At 42.6% G+C, this 18,847-nt stretch overlaps 1 protein-coding gene across 2 annotated transcripts; it reads left to right on the forward strand.

The window, feature by feature from the left end:
* The first annotated feature begins 732 nt into the window (after positions 1-732).
* Positions 733-16,285, forward strand: axin2 (axin 2 (conductin, axil)). Of its 2 annotated transcripts, none has more exons than XM_067382827.1 (11): positions 733-1,259; positions 2,450-3,366; positions 6,344-6,484; positions 8,887-8,989; positions 10,377-10,517; positions 10,680-11,155; positions 11,266-11,433; positions 11,687-11,899; positions 11,991-12,071; positions 12,851-13,018; positions 14,938-16,285. In XM_067382827.1, exons 2-11 carry the CDS (start codon positions 2,537-2,539, stop codon positions 15,062-15,064), a joined length of 2,448 nt encoding a protein of 815 aa, XP_067238928.1. In that variant the 5' UTR covers positions 733-1,259; positions 2,450-2,536; the 3' UTR covers positions 15,065-16,285. The 2 variants fall into 2 exon arrangements, with proteins under 2 accessions (XP_067238928.1, XP_067238929.1); XM_067382828.1 differs by lacking the exon at positions 733-1,259 and adding an exon at positions 1,497-1,631.
* Positions 16,286-18,847: the final 2,562 nt, after the last annotated feature.

Consider the following 18,847-nt stretch of genomic DNA (forward strand, 5'->3'; position numbering starts at 1 on the left):
GAACAAAGAAGAAATAGGAACAACATAAATTATATTTTTGGGTGAACTGTCATTGTATATGTCTGCATTGCAGATATGTTTTCTATTTGACTTATAAAATATCAGTTTAGACATTTAATTAAAGGTGTAGTTCACCCAAAAATTATAAGATATTCTGCTAAACATCTCATTGCTTTCAACTGAAGAAAGAAAGAAAATGATGATAACATTTTTATTTTGGGGTGAATTATTATATCCTAGTCCTTATGTAGTCTGCAGTGGCACTTTTAGACAGAATTGCTGCTACACCATGAATTCTCTCTGGAGTTTTGTATGGGTTTTAGATCAGTGGTTATAGATTTATAAAATTAGTAAATTAATGTCTGTGGTTAAAATAGACTTTGAACCTGAAGATATAGTTTCGTTAATATCATTTAAACAAACACAAAGCAGCATTAAGCACCTCGTTTGAGGTGTCATTTGTAGTAAAAATTCAGTGATAACCACTGATATTATTTAAATCGAAAACTACTATTATAAAAACCCAAAGGAAATTCCAACAGGGCTTATTCTCCTCGAGGTTTTGGGATAGCAAACTTTACAGCTCTATTATGCGTGGCTGCAGAAATGATGGGGTTAACTGTGAATGTGGTAATGAAGGGGTTAACTCTAAGTCCTCAGAGGAAAAAGCGGCCTGTGTCTTTAAAGTTTCTGTAGCAACAGCAGGATCGCGGCGCTGCAGATCACTTACTCCTGACGCTCCACAGCTCGAGGGGAGTCGGCTCAAGATCTCTCTGCTTTGATAAGGTCCTTGCGCTTCGGTTGAAACTTTTCCCTCACGGACTTTGGCGAACGGGCACTTTACAGCGACTCCGTGAGCGCGTTCGTGTTAGAAGCATCGATAGGGTTTATAAAAAATAAATATGTGCGTTTAGACCTTTTTGAAGCGACCTGTGTTGTTTTAAAGCGGGAATGAGAGAAATAGTGTTGTTATGTATCTGTCGGGACCGTGCGGTCGGCTGCGCTCTTTGATGTCCGCTCTTAAACCCTGAGCTCAGTCCACACACTGGAATAAGAGACCAGAGCGCATTCAAACACACTATACAGGGATCTAGTGTGCTCTTCACTGGAGGAAGTGTACGGTGAAAACCTCAAATCTGCGTTTGACACTAAACAACATCAGAGGACGAGAGGACTGCGTGCAATTGGATATATTGTGGATTATATTTGTTCTGTTGTTGGAAAACGGGGACTTTGGGGACTGAACTCATGGATGGATGGTGAGTTCGAGCTGTGTGTGTTCGTTCGTTCGTGTGTGTGTGTGTGTGTGTGTGTGTGTGTTCTCCCAGCGCTGGCCCCATGCTATTGCTTTGATGTGCTGTTTACCGACTTTGAAGTCATGTGTCGCTGTGAAATGAAGTATTTCTGATAAACATTGCATCAAAACGCGTGTTTTCGGTTTGGGTTTTTATTGTGTTGTTTTGAGGTTAGATTAGAGTCTCTTGACTGTGTTTAAAGAGTATTCATGATGGTGTTATGGGACTTCACCCCCTGTGATCTCTCACTTTTGTTTTTCTTGAGGGGTTTGAAGTTGAATGCAGCATGTTTTTGTTTTATTTCTCATGGATTGGATTCGATCACTCTTTATATCCGTAAGGAAAGACTTTAAGCGGTTGTTTAACCCTTTAAAACTGAACGAATAGAGACGCGTCTTAATGTGTTTTTAGACTTCTGAATGTGTTTCGATGCATTTGAGAGCTTTTGTCATCAAAAGTGTAGTTTTGAACTATGCTATTATTTATTATAATTGTATGTAGTTTTAATATACATTACGCAATTATACTTTATTTGTCAATTCTGGACCCTTAATGATATAGGCTAATGCAAGTTTGTGTACTGTGTAGATACACTGTAAGTAAACGTGCTATCGATTAATTTTGCGTTTTGATTTCCGCTAAATGTGTAGACATTTACGCGACATATTTATCTGCATAATTAAACACTGTGAACAGTGAATTGAAATTCTGTTTTCTTATGTCGCCGTTTTAAAAGTTCTGAGTTTCTTCTTTTCAAACTTGGACTTTTTTCATACAATCGAGGATGGGATGTTTGGTTGTTTTATTTATGTTGTTAAAAATTGCCCAACTGATCGGCTAAGCTCAGTTTCTTTGATGTGAGTTTTTTCTGTTCTCATTACATCGCGATGAGGTGATTCAGTTTGGGTTTGAATGAAAAAATGTAATGGAATAAACAACCCGGTCCGAAAATATTTAGTTTGATTTCATTTTGACTTAAACTTATAAATATCTTAATATCGTGCCTGCATTGAATTTAAACCAGGACGCTTAGATTTCATTCGACGAAGCCGATTGTACACCGCAAGCGCGCACAATGTAGATGTGTCTGAAGTGACTCTTTTGAAGTTTTGGGGCGGATCTGGTTTTGATGAGATCAATACTTTGTGTTTCAGAGAGAAGCTCCCCTGCTGATTTAAGAGAGAGAGGAGATTACAGCTGAGCTTCACACTGAAGGCTTTGCTGCTGGAGCTGCAAGAGCCATGAATAGGACACTAACCGATCCTATGGTCAGTAGCTTCAGAGAAGATGACCCACGTCCACCGGTCCCAGGGGAAGAGGGTGAGACGACATGCCACCATCCCAGCAAACTGGCCATGATGAGACCGAAGGATCCTGTGAAAACCATTATGGCTGATCCTCACTGTTCCACAGCCAGGAGGGATGAGGATGGACTTGGGGAACCTGAGGGCAGTGCATCCCCGGACTCCCCTCTTGCCCGGTGGACCAAATCTTTGCATTTCCTTCTTGGGGACCAGGATGGTGCTCAACTTTTCCGGGCATATCTTGAACGTGAGAAATGTGAGGACACTTTAGATTTTTGGTTTGCCTGCAATGGGTTCAGGCAAATGGACCTCAAGGATACCAAAACGCACCGAGTTGCCAAAGCCATTTACAAGCGGTATATTGAGAACAACAGCGTTGTGGCCAAGCAGCTTAAACCTGCCACTAAGACCTTTATTAGGGATAATATTAAGCGTCAGCAGATTGACTCCGCAATGTTTGATCAGGCTCAAATGGAGATCCAGACGGCTATGGAGGAGAACGCCTATCAGATGTTCTTGACCTCAGACATATACCTTGAGTACGTCAGAACCGGGTGTGAGAACCCCAGTCATGTAAATCCCAATGGACTAGGAGGCCTAAAACTGGTGTGCGGATACTTGCCGATGCCGACTCTAAATGAAGAGGAAGAATGGAGTTGTAATGACTTTAAAGCCAAAGCTTTGGCCACTGTAGTGGGTCTGTCTGCCAAAGCGCTACGGTCACCTCCTTCCCTTCGTGCTGCAGAAGCATTGGAGAAAAGCTACAGGTAAGGCATCCAAAAAAACATCTTTTTCACTTACTATATGCTACCACCATAAATTCACAATCCTGCAAAGTTCCTACTGCTACCTGCTTATACTGCTTTGTGTATCATGCACCCTATGAGGTGCAGCCTAGTGATTAAAGACCCAATGGGTTAACTGTTGTAGGTTGAAGCATCGCAAAGATTGTTTGAAATATGAGCAAGACATTAACTCTTAGGTTACTTTAGAAGGAATAATTCTCTGTGTGAGTGTAATGTAAGTCACTTTGAATAAATTTATCAGGTTAATGACAAATTGGTAATGAGTTTTTAAGTGTATTATTATGGTTTCATGTAGCTCTTGCACTTGAATTCTTGCTTTAAACATGAGAGGCCCTTTCTCGCAAGTTTGGGGCGGTTTGCTCTCACCTGGCTTGCATTACGCAGAAAGAGAGAGAAGGGAAAAAACATCAATAGAGCAGCTCTTCCTTTCATGTAAATATTGTCTAGCACCAGGCCCTCTGCTGGCTCCACACAGTTTCCTCTGCTTTGAAATTCTTCCGCCGTTAGAGGATCATCTTCAAGGATCAAGGCTAGTTCACAATGCAAAATTGGTTTCAGCCGTCAAATGGATAAAACAAGTGGCACACATCAAAAATGTCACTGATTCTAAACTGAAACTCTTGTTTTTGCTTTATTAACAAAAAAAGTACCCAACTCACAAGATTTAGCTTATTTTGATTTAAATAGTCTGCGTTTACACAAACTCTGTTACTGTACTATGTAATTTATGTTTGACACCTTTAGATGTCTTGACAAGCTGTTTGTTTGGTTGTTCAAAAAGTATATTGTCTGGGTTTAATAAAACACCAGGGGAAATCTGGTTTGATGAATTAATACCTGTCATAGCACTTGAGGTTGTAAATGAGGTGACCCATCAAGGTGTGGTGTCAGACAAATGTTTATCTATCTCAATGACAGCCCATTGGGAGGGTGATCTTGAAGAAGGTGACAGAATGTTTCATCTCTGCTTATCTTTGTCTAGTTGTTTATGTAGGAGATGATTAAGAACCAGACGAGAGTAAGCAAAGTCTCTCTTTTTTTGATGTTATTCCCTGATTTCTTTTTGAAGAATGCTCCTTGAGCAGTCTGTTTTTCCTCTCTCTCGGGGCACTTTTTTGTTCATCTGAAGCATGTGGAACTTATTTCTCTCTCTTTTTGTGTTTCTGAATCGAGTTATTCACAAAACAACACGCAGCAGCGGCTCCTCTGTGAGTCACAGAGACCGTGGCCTTCATCTCCTCCGTTTCTTATTTACCACCGTTCTCCTCTGATTTCAACTGCCTCTCTTTGCACTTTTATCTAGGAAAAAAACCCCGACGGATGGAGAATAAGCACACTTTTTGAGCGAGCGGAAAAGAAGGACAGAGGGGGGCGAGGCACCTCATGAAAGAAAGCATGAATGAGGGGGTGAGCGAGGGAAGAATGTGAACCCAGCTGTGCTAAATACCTGACTCTGAGCGAGAGCTTCCAAAGGTCAGGTTTGAGTTGGGGCCGTAGGCTATAGTCCTGCTGGGTCTCCCCTCACAGCGCTGCTGGCAGTAGGCATTCTCATAAAGAGGAGGCCCTCCTTCCCCCTTCTTCTCTTCTTTCTTTCCGCTCTCTCATGTTCTTTATTTCTCTCTCTCTCTCTCTCTCTCTCTCTCTCTCTTTCAGTCCGACTCAGGTTCTCTACCTCCTCCTCCTCTTCCAGTGGAGCAGGAATGTGTCACAGCAGGAGAGAGGGGTATGGAGAGCAAGAGAGATTGGAGGGAGGGCCTGGGTGGGTATGTGGAGGAGGTGCCCTAGCAGAGGAAACAGCACAAGAGAAGGAATGACATGAAACGGGAAAGTTTGGAAGGGGGAGGTAAAGTGAGGAACGGGGTGCCTGGCCCAGACAAAAGGCCCCAGATATGCTCCACTGAGGGGAAGTGGCATTGGCAATTCACACAGATGTGCTGCTCACTTAACTTTCCCCCTGATCAGCCCTCACCGGGCTGCCCCAGGGGGGAGGTGGGGCAAGGGAGATGAAAGGGAAGAGGAGAGAAAAGACAAACTGAGCTTGAGATCCTCCCCCCACCATCAAGAAAAAAGACTAGTAAAAATAGCTGGACCCTTTTCACAAACATAAGGGAGGCCATGGTGTAAGCTTTTTTCATTCGCAATGTGTTTTTTTTTTTTTCTTTTGCTCTAAATGGCAAAACTAATATTTGGATGATAATGTAACATTTTTCTTTTTTATTTATTTAATTAACTGATGTTTTAATCCACATCGTTGAGGCCAGAATAATAGTCCACACAAGTACTTTAAAGTACTTCCTTGCTTTACTGTGGTGGAAACAAGCCTCGGTAGTCAAGATGGCAAACAGGTTACCTTCAAATGTCTGTCCCATTAACTGGATGCATTACCTTTTTTAACCCTCCTGTTATGTGTAAATTTCAGTGATGTTTTTGTGTGGGGTCAAAATGCACCCCAGATATCACAGATTGGGTAAAAATGTGTACAGGCATTTTGAACACTGCAACATGTGATGTGCATTTTTATGAATTCTTCTAATAAATACAGTTAGCAAATTTTCATAGATGTTAAAGTTGCTTTGGGGTCAACTTAACCCTAGACATAGCAAAAGCTGTTTATAGTTTATAGCTGGCTAAGTTCCCCTTCAAACTGTTGCTCTGCAATGACAGTAGCTTTCCTGAAAGAGAAAGTTGTGAAGTCAATTTATGCTATTAGCCACTGTAGTTCCTTTTGTGGCAAGGTTGAGAATGCAGTGGAACACATTTCGGAAAGTGATACACTTTTGTGCCTTAGGTTCAGTCCCTTTTAAGTAACCTGAGGTTAAGTGTCTTGCTCAGTTGTGAATTCATGAATTAACTAAGCAACTTACCAGTTACCAGCCTTGAGATTGAACCACTATACCATCCTTTCAGCTAAAAAAATAAATATTTTTTGTTCCTGTAGGTCCTACAGACGAAGTGACCCTGGAAACCCTTATCGTGTTACGTCCGGTTATAGTTTTGCCCCTGCCACCAGTGCCAATGACAGCGAGGTCTCCAGTGATGCCCTGACAGATGACTCTATGTCCATGACAGACAGTAGTGTGTAAGTGTTTGCGTGTCTCATATTAAGCAAAGTAATAAGAAAATGTGTCTTTCTAAAAATTAGACCTTGAAAGGTTCATAGTACAGCGTATCATTAGGCTGTGGTCAAAGACTAACATCTCTCTTGGGCTGTTAGCAGACATTGGGTTTAAGTGTTTAGTCATTTAGTCATGTAGTTTAGTCATTTAGTAAATGAGATGGTACACATTTAGGTGATACATTGGCATTTAAATGTGTTTATGAGATGTCTTTAATGCATTGCTGGAGTCTTAAGGGGCTTGGAGTGGACTACCCACTTGGAGTCAGATAATGTGCTTCCTCTATCCGTTAATTAAAGCTAATGTTTGCTGATCAACAGGAAATGACACTGGCTAGTTTGTCCTGTTTTTGCTCATGTTCTTTCCTATATAGCTTTGATCTTCAAGAGCTTTCTTTTTAGACTTTGCACAACATAGTCACCAAAGACATAGTCATTATTTATGGGTTTTGCCATTGTCCCAGTAAAAAAAAGGGGGGGTGGTTGGGGTTAACTTGCCATGTGGACTATAAGACACTCATAGAGGTGCTTTGGCAGTAAATTAAAGGAATCTCAACTCGCAGGGAGGTTTGGTATGAGCCCACCGCGGCTGCAATGGAGGGATTCAGTGTCAGCTAGGCCTTTGAGAGGTTAGCCATTTCTGGAGCACAAGAGCAGGTCACCTGGGATTAGGGTGTTTGGGACCCCCATCCCCCAGACGCTCACGTACGCCACCCATTCAACCCCACCTCCTCCTGAAAGCAACCCCCCCCCCCGTGTTTGCGGCAGAGGCAATTGTGCGAGTGCATAGCTAAGTGCAGAGAGTGAGAAATAAAGTGCATGCTGGATGAAAGGCTTAACTGAATCGCTTTCAGCCCATTGTTAGGCCCCGGGAGCTTAGAGGGATAAGAGGGTGGCTGGCTGCTTTGAAAATTACTTGCACAAGTGAATAGGAGATTCCCATAAAGCACAGCCAGCCTGTGACACCCCAAAGCTCCGAACAGAGAAAGTGTCTGTGGACAGTGGGCTGATTGAACCAAAGATTAATATTTTGATAGGTCTAACCATGCAGCACTTTTTTAAACTAAATGTGCAACAGCTTCTTGGGTGACTCGTCCTCATACTAAATTCAAATAATCTCCCGTTTGAAGTATGTCTTTAATAGTAGAAACTGCAGAATTGTACTTACAAGTTTACAACATTAATTCAAATTAATGAGCCAAACAAAGGTTTATCAAACATTTAATTGTTTGCAAAACACAAATTTTTACTGAAGAATTTATCTACATGCTCCTGTCCAATGATTTTACCCATACTTAGCCATTGCATTTCTTATTTTATTTTTTGTTTTTATTTGTGCCACTTTGAAGTAGTATACGCAGTGGGGAAAACAGCCTCTGTGTTCTTTATTTGGAGGCTGATTTGATTGGAATAGCTGCGTTTTTATTTGAGTTAAAAGGCACAGCGTTAAATCAGAATCTGAATTCCAGATAAAGGGAGGGAGGGAGTGAGGGAGGGGAGGAGAAGTGGGGGAAATTTTGCTTATATCTTATTTATGGATTTACTTGGACGCTAGGGAATGCCGCTGCGCCGACTTCAAACATTACCTTATCTTACAAACCAGCCTTTTGATGTGCGCAAGATCAGAGGCTGACTGCCGAGCGCTTGCCAAATGAAGATTGGAGCGACGGCTTTATGCGCATGACTGTGAGCTTTCAAAGACGTGCTGGAAACTGCATTTGGGCTAGGTCATACACTTCAGAGTCAGAACAGAGCAAAGGAAACTGGCCTGGCTTTTTAAAAAAAAAAGCAGAGCAAAGGATGAGAAAGATGTCTGGCTTTAGAGGCAAGAAAGGGTGAGATTGAAGAGGTGGAGGTTTAGGAACATTCTGCTGTGGATTAGATGGATTAGAAGTGTTTATGGAAACACGAGCCGTCCTTTTATTGTTATTGGTAACGTCATATAGATGTCATAACGGTAGCAGCGCTTGATTGTGTGTTGGCATTAGTGGCAGCATTTGTTTTGCTGCCCTTTGGTTTTAAGCGTGCCCTGGGCGTCTGTTCTGGGCAAGAGTGCAGAGAAAGATCTTGCTGTTACCAGCACTCTAAAATGCTCACGGCTGACATGGAGTAAGATGAAGAACTTTGGGTTCTGGATGATATTGAAAGGAAAGTCATTAGGCTTGCGGTTTTAGTTTGTACAGGGTGAGAGTGCATTTTTTTTTTTTTTTGGGCCATTATTTCAACAATATACTTAGTGTTGATCTGTTTGACTACAGGTTTTGAGTTTTTTTGAAACACTCTATTGGCGCTAAAGATGTATGTATGTTTGTTTGTGTATGAGTATGGGCAGTGAATAACCTTCATCGTTCTCTGTGTCCTGATAGAGATGCCATCCCTCCTTACAAGCTGGGAAGTAAAAAACAATTACAGCGAGAGATGCAGCGCAACATGAGGATGAACGGCCAAGTGTCTCTACCTCCGTTTCCTGTAAGTGTCCTTGCCATTCTTCTGAACTACACACACAACTCCAACATCACCCCCAATTAAAAAGCGTTACCCTCTCATGGTTGTGGACCGTGTTGTTGTGCTTTTTCTCGGATAATGACTCTTAATAAACTGCCACACCACACTAAATGAGTCTGTTTTATCCTGGGGCACCAAAATCAACTGTCTCTCTCTGAGAGTGCTTTGATCAGCGGATGAATGGGGCTGACTTCAAGGGAAGTGACAACTTCCAACTGAGCTGCACCCTTTTTATTCCTCCAACAGCACCCTCCATCCCCCTCTCCCTCGTTTCCTCTCTGCCTCCCTGAAAGCAGAATAAGAGAGATGGTCAGTTTGTGTTTGGGGAAAGAGTTTGGAAAGACAACTTGTTAAGCAAGTCAAACAAACCCGTATCCACCCTCCCCATGCCTCCTCATCCTTTCTTACTCTCCTTTTTGGTTCTTTTTTCCTCTTCCTGTCACTTTGGTTACTCTTTGTGCACTTGTACTCTCATACATGCCATTTCAATTTCTGTGTTGAAAAAAAAACTTCCCATTTTTTTGTCTCTCTCTCTCTCTCTCTCTCTCTCTCATTCTTTTTTTTTTTTTTCTAGCTTGTAATATTTCCCTTCTGATTTGGTGATGACTGGCTGCCTCTCCCAGGATGTTACTTTTAGGCAGCAGGGGCCTGGAGCTGCTGCAAGTCTCACCAGCAACTCGTCTTTCTTTCTTCTCTCTTTGGTCTTTCCCTTTATCTTCACAAAGAGATGGAAAGAGGAAGCCAAATCAAGAAAGGCAGGGCACAAAATAATAATAAAAATAATAAGAAAGTGATAGAAAATCCTTGTGTGAGACACACACATGGGGAAGGCGGATAATGTGGCTACTGTAGCTCAAAGGTGCCCGCTGTCGTTGGGGGGGAATAAATTACCTCTGTGCTTCTGATCTCCCACTGCTTGACTCCTCTAGTGGCGGCACACATCTCGCCATCTTACTTTCTCTTCTTTTAATCCCCCTCTCTTTCCTTTTTTCTTTGCCTCCCTCCTTTTTCCCCCTGTCGATATGTGACTTTTATTGCTAGATGTAAAGCCAGTGTCCCTGCCGCCCCTGGTGAGCGTTTGATATTTGACGAGGGCTCTTTGAAGCTGCCTCACTTCACAGGCCGGGCTGATGGCTTGGTTGCACTACAGAGGGAACAAGCCGAGGCTCCTTAGAGCGTGACCAACTGCTCATGCCGGCAGCGGCCCATGCCAGTGGTGTGGGGCATGTGTTTGTGTTTGTGTGTGCATTGGATGGGCAGTAGACTTATGCAGGGAGGGCAGCTGTAGAAATCAACCCCTCCTGTCCTGTCTGGTCTTCTTGCTAATCTGTATCTCTCTCTGGTTGTGCAGAGGACACGGCGGCCACCTAAGGAGATGACTCCTGTGGAGCCAGCAGCCTTTGCAGCACAGCTGATAGCCAGACTCGAACGTCTGAAGCGGGAACAGGAAACTATGAGCTCCCTGGAAGAGAGACTTCAACAGATTCAGGAGGTTTGTATTGCTGCAAACATTACTTCCTCTATCAAAGAATTCAGAAAGCACACAAACATTTTTTCATAACAAGAGTTGAGTTCTGTTTCCTTAAACAGTTTACCTAAATGGCTGTTTGCAAGTATTTCTTTATAAAATTGCGTTTTCTGTGTGCGTTTATAGGAGGAGGAGCGGGATGAATCTGAGGTGTCTGGAAGCAGTGCATCCCACTCTCTGCCTTTGCTCCCTCCTGGCTCTTGCGAGGAGGACCCCCAGGCCATCCTGGATGAGCACCTTTCCCGAGTCCTCAAGACCCCTGGCTGTCAGTCTCCAGGAATGCATCGGCATTCTCCGCGCTCCCGCTCTCCTGAACAGCGCCCGCTGCCTCGGGGAGGTCCCAGCACCAGGTCACAGTCTGGCTCTGTGAATGGATATGTGCCAGCCAAGACCTTCATCTCCAGACAGTCAACCAAGCACATCCATCACCACTACATCCATCACCACGCTGGGCCCAAAAGCAAGGAGCAGATCGAGGCGGAGGCAACCCAGCGGGTGCAGTGCCTGTGCCATGGAGCTTCAGAATGCTGCTCCGCCCCCTACATTCGCAGCCGGAGTCTGGGCAGAGACCAGTGTGGCAGCCCTGCAGAAGTGGCCTTAGGGTAAACTCCAGCTTTTTTTTTTCTTCGCTTTTTAATTGTGGCATCCTGGTGTCAATAGATGAAAGTATTTATAAAACTTTTTTTTTCAACATATATTTTCCTTCTACCAGGCATTCCAGCTCTTTATCCAAGCGTTTGTGTAAATCTGGAGAGGAGGTGAATACGGAAGGGTTGGAGAGCAGTCTTCTCCAGCTGCCAGCTGACAGTACAGACCGCTCTCAAAATGTATGGCAGTGGATCCTGGAGAGTGACCGACAGACCAAGCACAAGCCCCACAGGTCTGTCTTGCAACTCTATGGTCATGTCTATGTTGTAAGCTTCATTCTCTGAAAATCTTTGTGCATGCGCCAAAGGGTACTACAAAAAGGTACTACCAATGTTTAGTTAGGATTAGGGACTGAACATTCTCTGTTGTTTATTTAACAGAGTAATAGTTTTGAAGATAGAGGTTTACCATTTGCCTCTGCTCACCTTGATTCCTGTGAGTCTTTGTGCTGTTAACTTACATGATCAAATTGTCTGTTGTTGCAGCACTCAAAATGTAAAGAAGTTGCACTGTTTGGATTCCACGCGCACACACACCTGGGGAGGTGGCGGAAGCAGTGGGCATCTCCGTGCACACCAGCCTGCACACCCCTTCGTTCAGGACCCCGCCATGCCACCTCTACCCCCTCCCAACACCCTAGCACAGCTGGAAGAAGCCCGTAGACGCCTGGAGGAAGTTTCCAAACCCTCTAAACAGAGGTACGAGTTCCAGTTTCAACACTCTGTATGCAATTTCTTTCTAAAAACTTTTGATTGATGTCAGTATCGATATATGGGTTCCACTTTACAGGCATTCAACATCAAGCCTTCAGAGAGACAAGAGTCACCCAGTGCCTGTTCAAAATGGCAGTTCAGTGCTTCAAATGGATGAGTATGTATCTCCTAATTGTCATTCTTCTGCATACTCTCATTGTTCAATGATGAATGACACACATATGCATGCAGTGCATTAGTCATCAAATGCCTTGCAGCAATTAGTCTTTCTCCTCCTTCAAAAACACCTGGTTGTTCTTTCTCTTGGTCTCTGGCCCTGGCCAGTATTTAAAGTGTGGAGCATTGGCCACCTGATGAGCCCTTTTTCATTTTTAATTGGCTGACCTTCAGTCAAAGTCTAAGGCTGGGGTGCACTTTCTGATGTAGCACTATGAAGTGGAGAAAGGGGCCAATGGAGGGCACAAATGAGCTGACAGTGACTGTCTGATCTTAGCAATCATTTTCTTCATTCATCTCTGATAGCATGACTTTGTTAAACTCAAAGCACTGCATTTGAATCAACTATTTACTATTGAGTCAACTATTGACTAAAACACTCTTCTGTTGTATTTTATTGTGCTTAAGCTAGACAAATATTAACCTAGTTGTGGACTAATATTTAAAAATAACAATCTTGAAGTTTGATAATTAGGTTTAAGATTTCAAATTATCAATCCTATATGAGCAATAGTAATAGTGATTTATGCCAAATACCACTAATAATTTCAGTCTTAACATGCTTCCACCTGAAAAGTCCCACGCTAAATATTTCCTTTTGTGAAATTACAGATTTCAAATGTTTTGCATGCCGCCTTGTGTGATCTTAAAGGCATAGCTAACATTTTCCTTTCTTGTGATTATCTTAACATTTGTTTTCATCTGTGTTTGTCTTTACAGACCAAAAGATCCCAAGAAGATGTCAGGTTGCCACAGTAGTTTGGGCTCGGAGACAGTGGTCACATACTTCTTTTGCGGTGAGGAAATCCCGTACCGCCGGATGATGAAAACACACAGCCTCACACTTGGACACTTCAAGGAACAACTAAGGAAAAAAGGCAACTACAGGTATACTCTCAATTCTGACAAGAGAATTTATTTTTGGTTGTTGATATTACGGCTGCTGAAATTTGCAGTTAGCTAACTCAAAAAATATTCTTGCAAGATATTTGTTGATTTGTTTTGACACTGGTTGTGTTGGTCTCTGCAAGGCTGCAATGTTTACTGTAAGTTATTTAGATTAGCAGCAAGTATGGAGTTAAGACGACAGGAAAGAGAGAGGGGTGGGTGCACAGAGAAGAAAGAATGAGGGAATTTTAACTGTAGCCGTTTGGTCACATCTGGTATTGATTTCATCTTAAGGCACATTTAATAAGCAGCTCTTTGAAGCCCAGGCCTTTCATTTGATGCACAAAGACTCACACACATTTTTCAACCATTGTATCAAGCTACGTTGCTCTCATACATTTGAGTGTGTGTTTACATACGACTATCTTTTTTTTTTTTTTTTTTTTTTTCTTTTTTTTTAATGATTATTTCTCATTTATATCAAAGGCTCTCTTTGTTTTGGCCCTTTTATTTGAATGGGGCATTGTCGGATGGCCGCCAATGGTTTTCCTTTTGCATGTTGTCTCCAAAAAAGCCCATTTAAACACACCGGAACAGTTGAGGAACTTTAACTGGTAACTATGCTGGTTATGGCTTTTAAATGCCCCTTGACAAAAATCTTTAATGCTCCATGTTGAACATGCGGTTGTAGGGTTATCCATCTAGATAACCCTAGTTTACCAACTCTGTATAAAATAGTTTGTTGTTTAATACTTTGTTGAATATTGAAAAATTCCCAACGTTAAGGTCCCCTCTCTGACCATGCACTTTTTCAAGGAAAAGAGAATTCAAAGCTGATGGTTTTAATCGCAGAAAATGTGTGGAGTCGGGTCATTTCAACATGGCAGAAATTCAACAAAGAACAGTACTGCCAGAGTTGCCAGACGATATTGGTGCCAGATGTTGCGAAGAGAAAATCTTGCCATATAAAACATGTTCCAATGGAAAGACTTCTTTCTCTTTTTCTTTCTTCTTCTCCCTCTCTTTTTTTTTTCGAACAAATAAGAGCCATGCTGCCCTTTTGAAGATTTTGCGGAGGAGGATATAGCTTATTCTCCAGAAATAAGGATGTAATTATGTGCCATGTTGCAGTATTCTAGTTTGTCCCTTATTTATGAAGTTAAGCTTGGGCAGTGGGAAAACAATGGATTGTTTCCGACATATTGAAAGAAGAAAAGAAACTTTGTTCTTGTTGGTTGTTGTTTTGAGTCATGGTTATTCCTGTGTGTGTTTTATGTGTACTGTTTCTATGACTTGGTGGTGTTTGCTTGTAAAAACCTAGCATGCACCGCAGCGCAATTTAGTAAGAGGGGGCATTTTCCATTACAAAGCCAATTACTGAGGCAAACCTCACCACTCCCTCCCCTCCCACTGTTTTCTCTTCCTTCTGGAGGAGGTGTAGATCATTAGTGCATCAGAGGTGGAGGGAAAGAGACAAATCGGACAATAGAAATGAGGCAAAGAGGCTATCCATCAAGGTCAAACACTTGATTAAACTCAGTCTCATCCCCAATGTGGTAATGAAAAAGTTAGTGTAGACTCCTCGGCACCCAAAAATGTCAACCCTTGTGAAAGATCCCCGTCATTTGCTCACAGAGCTCCCAATTAGACACCAGAGGCCTGACGGTAGATGTGTGGTAGTGTTTAACAGACCCTCTAATTTAGGCTAAAGCACCTCTTTGTCCCCCAAATAGTGGAGTGCAACACAGGATAGCATTAGTGTCTGATACAGCTATTTAAAGTCAACATGAAAAGGTCCATAGGCTTGGAAGACAAAAATTTGTTGTTTTCTGGAATGGAAGCATATCTTTTGACCTATAGATCTATACATTGATGAATGTCATCAGCAGTTTGTTGATCGTACATTTGCTATGTTTCAGGTACTACTTCAAGAAGGCCAGTGATGAGTTTGAGTGTGGTGCTGTGTTTGAGGAGGTCTGGGACGACTGCACAGTTCTGCCAATGTATGAGGGCAAAATCCTCGGCAAAGTGGAGAGAATGGACTAAAGGAACATGACAGCCCATATGTGGACTTACCCAGCACTCAAGACTAACTCAAAGACAGAAAATAGACATTTTATGAAGCTTAAGAAGTTTAGACATTTGACAAGCTATTGAAGGAATACTAGCCAATGAAGTACAGAGGGATCTGAACCAGCAATGCATCATGAGAAATTGTTCCTTTGCTTTGGAAAACGAAGAGAGATGTTATGACCAATGAAGATGCAATTAACCACTTGCTTGTTTGGACTACAACATGCCAACATTGGTGTATTACCATACCATAAACTGCTGACCAGCATTTGTGATAATTATAGATGTGTATACGTGTGTTGAATGCGAGAATGTGTGCATGTGTGATACAGAGGTGCTCATATGTACACAAAGTTATAATATGCTTCTGTCACACGTTAAAGACTTTATTACTATTTATTAAACTGTCATTCCCCTCATACCTGTGTTCAGATGATGGACAAGCTGCTTATTTTGATTGGGAGATCTTTCCAATGTTATACATGCATGGACGGATGTCTAGAGTCACGCCACCTTAACTCAACAGACTGTACCAGGAATCTTCTCTTCTGGCCATAGAGAACGAACTGTGCTTCAGACCAGCACGCCTCTCCAAACCTCTCTGCTGATTGGGTGGAAATTTCAACCTTTAACGCCCAGCCAATAGTTGTTGCATCTTTAGTGCCTTTGGTTTAAGGTCCAGACATTGCACAGGAACCAATAGCCTTGTCCTGGAGCCTGTTCCAAAACCCTAAGTAATAGGAAGCGATACTATTTCAAAAAACTTAAATTCAGCATGATCTGGGAGATCAGAGAGTGTACATGGAAAGGGTTAATGTCCTGTGTAAACGTTGAATGGAAAGACCTGGAATAGCCGATTTGAAACCGCTGAGCTCCAGGGCAAAATTGCGGAATGCATTGGCATGAGCGGATAAGAACATGCCATCGCTAGTGTATTATACAGTACCTGTGCCTACATGGATACCATGCTGTGTGCTGCCCTGTTTCAGGGTGTGAATATTCCCTTGCTTTTCTGAGGGGTTTATGTTTAAAAATAAGTTTTTTTTTTTTATGCTTTGGATATCTTGTAATCATGACATTACTTTTCAGTGTTTTCCTCCCCCAATTTTGTTTGTGTTCCACTTAAAATGTAAATTATGCATTATATAGAGCTTCATTTTAAAGACGACTTGGTACTTTAATTATTGTAATTATGAAGAGATGTAGCCTTTATTAAAAGTTATATTTTTTAAATGAACACCTGCATTTTTGTGTGGTTACTATGTTTGGTTGAGAGTTTATTCAAGTCATTTTTGCACCTTTCCTTGTTTTCATTTAAGTTTTCAAGATATACATTGGTCAGCATGTGCTTTCCCAGGGATTCAAACCCATAATGAGGCCCACACTAAATCTGTGTCTGCAAAGTTCTGCAGAATGCTCCACAGTACTAGAACACCTGTCTTGGATATTCATTTGATAATAACAAGTTTTCAGTCACCATTAAGAGTGCAGTCCTCTCAACCTAGTGTAACTTGTGTAACATTATGAAGGCCATGCTTTACCAGTTGATCTCTTCAGACCTCACTGTATTAGACTGCTTTGAGGCCAGTTTTAGGGTATCTAACAGGAAGTTTGGTAAGGACGCGATGAATGATAGCACGAGGATATCATAAAGAGACTCCCTGATTGGTTGTTAATCCCATCCATTAAAGTTCAGGCGGGGTTCCTGCCAGTTGGGGGTAACTCTGTGGCTGTTTGTACACCATAGAAGGCTTTGTTCATGGATCATTCCCCCTGTCAGCTCCCTCCAGCTCTGCCCCAGCACCTCCATGCTTAATTAAAATCTCACCCCCTGTAGCTCCTTCCATGAGAAACCAACTCCAAGGTGAAGGCCTTTCCCAGAAAACCCCTATTGCTTCCTCCAATGCTTTCCCCAAGCTCAAGAACAGCCCATTATGAGGGAGGGGGGATTCAGACATCAGGTGGTTTTTGTCGCCATTTTGGCAGAGAGAGCAATCTGTTGCTGGAGTTTTATGTTGGAATAGTTTTATCTGGCTGCCATAGTTTAGAATTTCAAGTGTTCACCATAAAGTGGAGGGAGGAGGTTTTAATGGTGACATGCTTTTCTTGAGTGCCTCTCCACACTTGGACCAGGCCCTGGCCTTTACCTCTGCCCTGGGAGATGTGAGCTTTGCCAGGGCCTGGGCAGCTGGTTTTTCCTAGGGCTAATTGGAGGATTAGAATGCCCCTGGAAGCACCACTGGCCCAGCATGCTCAGAGACAATGCTGCGGCATAATGAAGTACTTCAGACCCCGGTGAGAAATCCCAGCCATATTTGTTCCCATTATCAGCCTTTAATTTGCTCCCTCGTAGAAAATTAATAAATGCAGCAGTAATTTGGCCACTAGAGCCCTGTTTGTATGAGCGCATAAGAGCTCAGAGATAGGTTGGAGTGCTAAGTGTTCTCGGCATGTCTTGCACGTAAGCATCCACTGAGTGTTTTTTCTTTGAATGGAATGACAAATACAGCCTGGCAGAGATCAGAGAACGCATGACCCTTGACTTGTCACTTCCCTTCTCCTAATTGTCCTTCGTTCCACAGAGCTCTATTTTAAAGTTTCCTGTGCTTTGATCATGAAACCATCTAGGAAACTCTTAGCTATATTTCCCTGAACAGCCATGACCTTCCCACCTAAATGTGCCCATAACAACATCCCTTGCCATATTGTCGTGGAAATTGCAGGTGCCATCTGCCACCGCAGGGAGAGTTTAACGTTGGCCGAATTAACCCCCAAGTCATTTAGACAATGTCGCAACGTTAGATTGATGATATCAGTGCTCTCCCTTCCCATGGCACAAAGCGTAGCACGTGGGAGGCAGCACAGTAACCATATCAGGCAGTGTGTGCCAGGGGCTCGCTCTGAAGAGCGCTAACTGTTTCATTCACTTCATTGTGTGGGGTGGTAATTGGCATTAAGCGCTACTCTGGCGGCTTTAACCAGCTTCTGTGTGTGTGAAAGGGAGAGAAAGAGACAGCTAAAGCTGCCTTAGTTCACTTCCCAGCCAACATTAGCTCGCATGGCAGGCCAGGGCTATTGTGCTACTTCACTTTTGTTACACTTAAGAGAGGGACTCCAAACCGGTTCTGCCAAAAAAATGGGTCTCTGTTGATAGATTTATTTGCCAGGTAAAAACGTTCGGCTGTGAAACGTGGGAGAAACAGAAGGGTGTGTGTGTGGGAGGAGGGTTAAAGGATAAATGAGGAAGAAAAAAGAAGGAAAAGAGAGCGACAGAGACTGAGACATGGGCTATTGCCAAGAGACACATCAAAGCGCTCCCTTGATGTTTATTTTGAATGGGCACTAATGGTTTCTGAAGGCAAAGAATTGCAGCAGGAAGACGAAAAGAAAGAGCGAGAGAGACAGACAGAAGTATGGAGCCAGGCAGCAATCCTGTGAGGGCACAAATATTCTCATCTTGTGTCTCTAAAAGGAACAGCAGGGTGTGGTAATGGTGGAGATGCTAAGACCAGGTTATGATTACATCCACCCATGTTCTTGGTGCACTGCTTTGAGCCTTTGCCCAATAAGCTATGCTTGTCTTTGTTTTTATAGTTGATCAGCCAATTATAAGTGTTTTTCCTGACCCACAACCTTTTCATTTTCTTACCCATTCTCTTTATTTTGAAATCAGCAATTTTTAAAGACACTGAACTTGAGCTAAATAAAGAAAAGTGTGCATGTTTGCATGCTTGTGGGTCCTGGAAGTAGATAAAA

Source organism: Chanodichthys erythropterus, chromosome 3 (assembly GCF_024489055.1).
Source record: "Chanodichthys erythropterus isolate Z2021 chromosome 3, ASM2448905v1, whole genome shotgun sequence".
Lineage (NCBI taxonomy): Eukaryota > Metazoa > Chordata > Actinopteri > Cypriniformes > Xenocyprididae > Chanodichthys > Chanodichthys erythropterus.